This window comes from Notothenia rossii (assembly GCF_949606895.1).
Source record: "Notothenia rossii genome assembly, chromosome: 3".
NCBI lineage: Eukaryota > Metazoa > Chordata > Actinopteri > Perciformes > Nototheniidae > Notothenia > Notothenia rossii.
The window spans coordinates 1,655,290-1,662,864 of record NC_136901.1 but is presented as its reverse complement, the minus strand read 5'-3'; the positions used below and the strand labels follow the sequence as shown (position 1 = coordinate 1,662,864).

The 7,575-nt window shown below is 44.8% G+C and overlaps 1 protein-coding gene across 1 annotated transcript in view; it reads right to left on the bottom strand.

Moving 5' to 3' along the window:
* Positions 1 to 1,206: 1,206 nt before the first annotated feature.
* LOC307034589 (zinc finger protein GLI2-like) overlaps positions 1,207 to 7,575 on the bottom strand; it is a gene marked incomplete at its 5' end in the record, with an annotated part of 44,551 nt that continues 38,182 nt past the window's right edge. The window contains 2 exons of the mRNA XM_079673420.1: positions 1,207 to 3,544; positions 4,942 to 5,248. Coding sequence (XP_079529546.1) covers positions 1,662 to 3,544; positions 4,942 to 5,248 — 2,190 coding nt within the window. The 3' untranslated portion in view covers positions 1,207 to 1,661. The remainder of the gene's footprint in view (positions 3,545 to 4,941; positions 5,249 to 7,575) is intronic.

Below are 7,575 nucleotides of genomic sequence, written 5' to 3'. Positions count from 1 at the left end.
TCAGGTGTATATCAGTATGTAGTATCTCTACTTTAAAGAGTCCTCTCCTGCTGATGTTCAGGTGTATATCAGTATGTAGTGTCTCTACTTTAAAGAGTCCTCTCCTGCTGATGTTCAGGTGTATATCAGTATGTAGTGTCTCTACTTTAAAGAGTCCTCTCCTGCTGATGTTCAGGTGTATATCAGTGTGTAGTGTCTCTACTTTAAAGAGTCCTCTCCTGCTGATGTTCAGGTGTATATCAGTGTGTAGTGTCTCTACTTTAAAGAGTCCTCTCCTGCTGATGTTCAGGTGTATATCAGTATGTAGTGTCTCTACTTTAAAGGTTCCTCTCCTGCTGATGTTCAGGTGTATATCAGTGTGTAGTGTCTCTACTTTAAAGAGTCCTCTCCTGCTGATGTTCAGGTGTATATCAGTATGTAGTGTCTCTACTTTAAAGAGTCCTCTCCTGCTGATGTTCAGGTGTATATCAGTATGTAGTGTCTCTACTTTAAAGAGTCCTCTCCTGCTGATGTTCAGGTGTATATCAGTATGTAGTGTCTCTACTTTAAAGAGTCCTCTCCTGCTGATGTTCAGGTGTATATCAGTATGTAGTGTCTCTACTTTAAAGAGTCCTCTCCTGCTGATGTTCAGGTGTATATCAGTATGTAGTGTCTCTACTTTAAAGAGTCCTCTCCTGCTGATGTTCAGGTGTATATCAGTATGTAGTGTCTCTACTTTAAAGAGTCCTCTCCTGCTGATGTTCAGGTGTATATCAGTATGTAGTGTCTCTACTTTAAAGAGTCCTCTCCTGCCAATGCTCAGGTGTATATCAGTATGTAGTGTCTCTACTTTAAAGAGTCCTCTCCTGCTGATGTTCAGGTGTATATCAGTATGTAGTGTCTCTACTTTAAAGAGTCCTCTCCTGCCAATGCTCAGGTGTATATCAGTATGTAGTGTCTCTACTTTAAAGAGTCCTCTCCTGCCAATGCTCAGGTGTATATCAGTATGTACTGTCTCTACTTTAAAGAGTCCTCTCCTGCTGATGTTCAGGTGTATATCAGTATGTACTGTCTCTACTTTAAAGAGACAGATACATCCACAAGAAAGACAACACAGACAGCATTTGTTTAAAAAAATCAATGTCAATATTGTATTTCTTAAAAATGTACAAATGATATTTACATTCAACGACAATGTACAAAAGAATAAAACAACAGAATGCTCGACTCTCTGATCTTGTGCTCGTCTCGCTGCGGGAGCTCCACTGATTTATGCATGAGTTCATAATGAAGGGTGTGATGGCCGACGCTCAGATGTCACTGTTAATCTCTGCAGCAACGCGGAAATCAAACAAGGCTCACAGAGGACGCCCACTGTACTGGAGATGTTGCGGAGCATGGAGAAATGTCCTTCCAGTCATTTACAGTGCAGAACAAGTGTTAGGTATCAGATCATCTCCACATTGACATATGTTTGGCTGAGTTAGGCACTTCAAACTGATCGTACTGCAGACCTGTACATCATAATTACTACCTAAGGCAGAAACATGGCTTTTCAAAAGGATAGAAATCTGCCTTTTTTAAAATAATTCACAAGACTGTACAAGAAACAGAAGCGTCACACACAGCGGAGGCTTTTTGGCTCACGATCGCATCAGTTTGAAGTCTGTTATTAAATGATGCTACGACATGGAGTTGAGGAACTTGCTCTCTTCGGCGAGAGCAGAAAGCAGCGAGCTCATGTCTCCGATCGCCATGTTGCCCGTCCCCTGCGGCACCGAGGGCAACGTCACAGAGTTCCTGGGCGTTGTCAGACGGGAGGAACTCCGCGAAAAACTCTGGAGCAAACCTGGACTCAAAGTTCCCGACATGACGCTGGAGTGATCGCCGTCGTCATCGTCCTCCAGCATGCAGTCGAAGTCTATCTGCTCCGGAGTTAAGCTACCGTCCACAGGCGCCCTGTTGGACGACGCAGCGTTGCTTTCAAAAAGAGGTACATTCACCAGGGGACAAGCAAGATGGTCAAAGTTCCCATTGTGCTCAAACACTTGAATCTGCCCTGTGTAGAACAAGGCATTGTCCTCAGAGCTCTCGCTGCAATGAAGTCCGAAAACGCCACCTGGTAAAGCCGAAGCTACGTCCTGGTTAGCATTGCTTTGGTGCCTTGACCCTGACAGGTGTCTAGTTAGAGGTCTAGGTCCTGTTGGTGGCGTTGGATGGAGGTGCAAGGGATTCTGGGAGGTCATGTTACAGTTCTGCTGATCTGAAATCATGATTGATTCATCACAGTCCTCTACTTTGACCTGAATGCGCTGAAATCCAGCATCAGCAAAGTGCACAGGCTCCTGTTTGCATGTAGCGCTTGGCAAGTTGACCTTGACTGGATACGTGGAGTTACCGTTCCTATCATAGAGGCTTTCCTTAAACCTGCACGGAGACAGATTGAGATTTGACAACTGGAGGCAGCCCTCCCCTGGTTTCAGCTGTTTGCATCTCGTTGCGTTAACGTGGTTCTGCATCATCTGCTGGTTGGAGCTGAGGTTGTTGAGAACAGATCTAGAGTTCTGCTGGAGGACAGCCAGGTTCCCTCTGGCCTGTACTTTGGAGCAGAGCTCACTGGCGTCCATTTGACCCAAGGAGACCTTACTGTCCCTCGGTGAAGATGCACCCATGTTGGACGAGGCTACAACCTGATGGGGAAGGTTCATGTTGGTCCTCACAACAGCCATCCTCCTCTGATAATATGACTGCTGATGCTGGGGATTGGGGGCACCTTGAAAATGGGCTTGATCTGGGTCAGGCTGCATCACATCTTCTTCAGGAATGTCACCCGTTATCCTCCCAACGGGTATATTCTCTGAAATACTGCAAGGGTATCGGTGTGGACTACCATCCTGATGGAGGCAGCCTTGCTGGGGTAAATGTCTGCGATCTGCTGCAGGCGGTGGATGTGGCTGCATGGACCCTGCTCCGTTCAGGGTGCCCATGCTGTTGTAGCGCTGCATTTGTGGCCTTGTGGGATAATCGGGACGTCTCACTGGATCACTGGCTCGACGGGGGAGGGTAGACGGGACTTCGTGGGGCATCACGGTCCGTGTGGAGTAGCTGTTATACTCTCTGGAAACCCGGTCTCTTTTTGTAGCTGAGGATTCCTGGCAGTCCTCACACAGGGCATTCATTCGGTCCATGTTTGGAAGAGGTGTGGGCGGTGCACCTCCAGTAGCGGCAGCGTACTTTGCCTTGAGGCGGTAGTGTTGGGCGGGGGTCAGGCTGAGAGGACCGTTGCCTCCCCCAAACTGGCTGTTCTGACTGGAGCGCCGGGACATGTCCGCAGAGATGGGGTCGTAGGAGTCGTTGGAGCTGGGGCGGTTGCATCCGAACTGGGAGGACTGGCTGGAGCGCCGGCTGGAGAAGCACGGGGAGATTCCTGAAGATCGGCGGCTGTACATGGAGCTCATGGTGCTGGAGGTGCTGTCGCGGCGCTCCGACAGAGTCACTTTACTCAGATCACCACAGCCGGAACCAGGGAAGGACACCGGACCACCACCCGTACCAAACAAGGACCCTGTGAATCAAGGAATGAAAATGTTAGGGGCTTTTGATTTCTTACCAATGCTGCAACGCTCTTTGGAGACTTTTATCCTGCAGTCTTTAATAAACCTAGGTCAGAGGTGGGGAGCAGTGGAGTACAAATACTTTGTTACTGTAGTACATGTTTCTGGTATCAGTACTTTACTCCACTACTTACTTTTCTGAACACTTTTTACTTTGACTTCTTACGTTTTGAACCCAAATACCTGTACTTTTTACTTCTTACATGTTGAACCCAAATACCTGTACTTTCTACTTCTTACATGTTGAACTCAAATACCTGTACTTTCTACTTCTTACATGTTGAACTCAAATACCTGTACTTTCTACTTCTTACATGTTGAACTCAAATACCTGTACTTTCTACTTCTTACATGTTGAACTCAAATACCTGTACTTTCTACTTCTCACATGTTGAACTCAAATACCTGTACTTTCTACTTCTTACATGTTGAACACAAATACCTGTACTTTCTACTTCTTACATGTTGAACACAAATACCTGTACTTTCTACTTCTTACATGTTGAACTCAAATACCTGTACTTTCTACTTCTTACATGTTGAACTCAAATACCTGTACTTTCTACTTCTTACATGTTGAACTCAAATACCTGTACTTTCTACTTCTTACATGTTGAACTCAAATACCTGTACTTTCTACTTCTTACATGTTGAACACAAATACCTGTACTTTCTACTTCTTACATGTTGAACTCAAACACCTGTACTTTCTACTTCTTACATGTTGAACTCAAATACCTGTACTTTCTACTTCTTACATGTTGAACTCAAATACCTGTACTTTCTACTTCTCACATGTTGAACTCAAATACCTGTACTTTCTACTTCTTACATGTTGAACTCAAATACCTGTACTTTCTACTTCTTACATGTTGAACACAAATACCTGTACTTTCTACTTCTCTCATTTTCCAAACAGGCTGGTTCCTTTAGTCTGAATGTGTGTTTGGTGGCGTGATCATTATTATTTAGAGTCATTGCGTGCCTATTGATTTGAACACGATCCGTGTATCCATCATTTCCTGGTCTTCTCTAAAGAAGAGGGACCAATGGAAACGTTGTCATGTTGCCGTTGTTCAGCATGGAAACATTCATTAGCTAACAATGACATTATTGTTCTATTAATATAAAGGGAGGTCAGGTACTCTTTAAAACAGCTGCTAGTTATGGGTACTTTTTACTGAAGTACATTTCAAAGTTCTTTACTTTTACTTGAGGAAAGAAGTTTAGTCAGTACTTCTACTTTCACCAGAGTATTTTTAAACACGAGTATCTTTACTTCTACTTGAGTACAGGATGTGTGTACTTCTACTTGAGTAAAGGATGTGTGTACTCTTGCCCTCTCTACCTGCTGGGATGGGAGGCAGTTTGGTGTCGAGGACTGTTGGGTTTCCGGCCCACCGACACGAGTCCCTCGCCGTCTTCAGCGTCTCTTTCTTTAGATGCATGGTGATGCCAAAATGCTTTCGATGGTGGAGACCCATCACCGCGAGCCCCCCGACGGTATCCTCATATCCCAGGTCCTCCAGAGGGCTGAAGTCCCCCACGCTCCCCCCACTGGGCGCCGCCATTTCTACTCCACTGTCATTGTTGGTGGCGCTGCCAAGTGGGGACGGTTCGCTGCTACATGATGACTGACCGCTGGACTGATACATCTACAGAGAGAGAAAGAAAGAGCATAAGAAACTGAATGTCCTCTTCCAACATGAGAGCCACATGCTAACAAAGGTATCCCAACTGTAGCTGTGAACATGACAGGATGTGTGATTACCTAGAAGAGCATCAGGACTGTTTGAGGCATATGATAGCTATGTGATTAACATGATGATTCAGCCTCTATGGAGAGAGACATATGACAAGCATGATCATTTCTGACGTGGAGCTAATCTGAAGTAAACATTGAATACTGCTTTCTATTCCTCCATCTTGTGACTGGGTAACTCCCTCTCTTGGATATCAGCATGTGAAGGACACTGTTCAGGAACTAGTTGATGCTCTGTATGTGATGACTCCTTCCATTCTGGAGAGGATCACAGACACATGGATCCTGAGGCTCAAGATCAAGCCGGGGACCAGGGAGATTTCTCTAACAGAAACTGTCCTGAAGAACAGTCCAGAAGTGCAGCAGCGGTTGACATGGCGTGCAGAACAATGACTATTTTATCCTCCCCCGGCTTAATTGTAAATAATGAGTGTTTTTTTGGAGATGGGGGTGCAGAGGTGGGGTGCAGAGGTGGGGTGCAGAGGTGGGGGTGCAGATGTGGGGTGCAGAGGTGGGGGTGCAGATGTGGGGTGCAGAGGTGAGGGTGCAGAGGTGGGGGTGCAGAGGTGGGGTGCAGAGGTGGGGGTGCAGAGGTGGGGTGCAGAGGTGGGGGTGCAGAGGTGGGGGTGCAGAGGTGGGGGTGCAGAGGTGGGGTGCAGAGGTGGGGCTGCACCACAGATTACAGGCTGTCTTAGTCTGTGTGTGAAGGAGAAATGTTCAGATGAAAGGCTGCCGGATCTTCCCCAGATCACGGTTCTCTCTCTGAAACACTGGAGGGTTTTCAGCGTTTGGGTGAGTAAGAAGCATTTCACTCTGACTTGTTTCAGTTAGATTTACAGTTAAAAACACCTCGAGGGTCTCTCTTTTATTCACATGCACATCTTTCTTTTTGGTTTACAGTACGAACCAACACATCGCTAAAGCACCGCTCAGCTTGCGCTCATGTTTCTGAGATCCAACCTCAGGACTCAGAGACGTAATCCCCTCACGGGTCTTTCTTTAGAACAATAACACTCACATGTATCTCCCTGACCGGCCGGCTTCCTCGCAGACTCTTAATATATTCGCTGCTAAAAAGCCGTCTTGATCATAGCGTGATCGCTGGCTCACTTTGCACAGAGGGCTGAAACCAATTCCCAAAGTTTGAATATTAATCCTGGAGCAGCTTTTATCAGCTTCAGGCTCTCTGACAGCTCTCCACTGCACGTTTAAACCGCTCATGAGGAGGAGAAGCAACGTACACGTATAATAGATGACATGCAGCGTGCAAAATGTTCAGCAAGCGTCTTCACTTTGAAAGGTTGTTGAGATTATAAAAGATAAATCGAAGAATTACACCAAATTCGGTTTTCTTTCAAATGAAATCCTGCTGCATCTGGTGATGAAGTGAAGCTCACACAAAGACTGTCTGATATACGCATTTAAAGCAACTATAAGCAAAGCTAATAAGCACAATTGTATCCCTGGTCATTTCTTTATCATGATAATAGGAAAGGAGATGGATCCCTTTGCCCGTTGTGCATCAGAAGTACGTCTCATCTTTAATCAAACCCTATATTTTGATGGTGTTGGGGAAAGATGTGAGAATAAGCTGTAGGTGAGCTCACCTGAGTAAGGTCTGTCCAAAAGGAAAGACAGAAAGGAAGCAGAGGAAGTGTTAGGGTAAAGAGGCGTGCTGATGTTATTACAGGACAGAAACAAAGCAGTATAATATTGTTAGTATGGAGAAAAGTAGTGTGTATAAGTACTTTTTAAGAATGGATAAAAGCAACCAGAGATGGGAAGCAGTGGAGTACAAATACTTTGTTACTGTACTTAAGTACATGTTTCTGGTATCAGTACTTTACTCCACTACTTATTTTTCTGATAACTTTTTACTTTCTACTTCTTACATGTTGAACTCAAATACCTGTACTTTCTACTTCTTACATGTTGAACACAAATACCTGTACTTTCTACTTCTTACATGTTGAACACAAATACCTGTACTTTCTACTTCTTACATGTTGAACACAAATACCTGTACTTTCTACTTCTTATATGTTGAACACAAATACCTGTACTTTCTACTTCTTACATGTTGAACACAAATACCTGTACTTTCTACTTCTTACATGTTGAACTCAAATACCTGTACTTTCTACTTCTTACATGTTGAACACAAATACCTGTACTTTCTACTTCTTACATGTTGAACTCAAATACCTGTACTTTCTACTT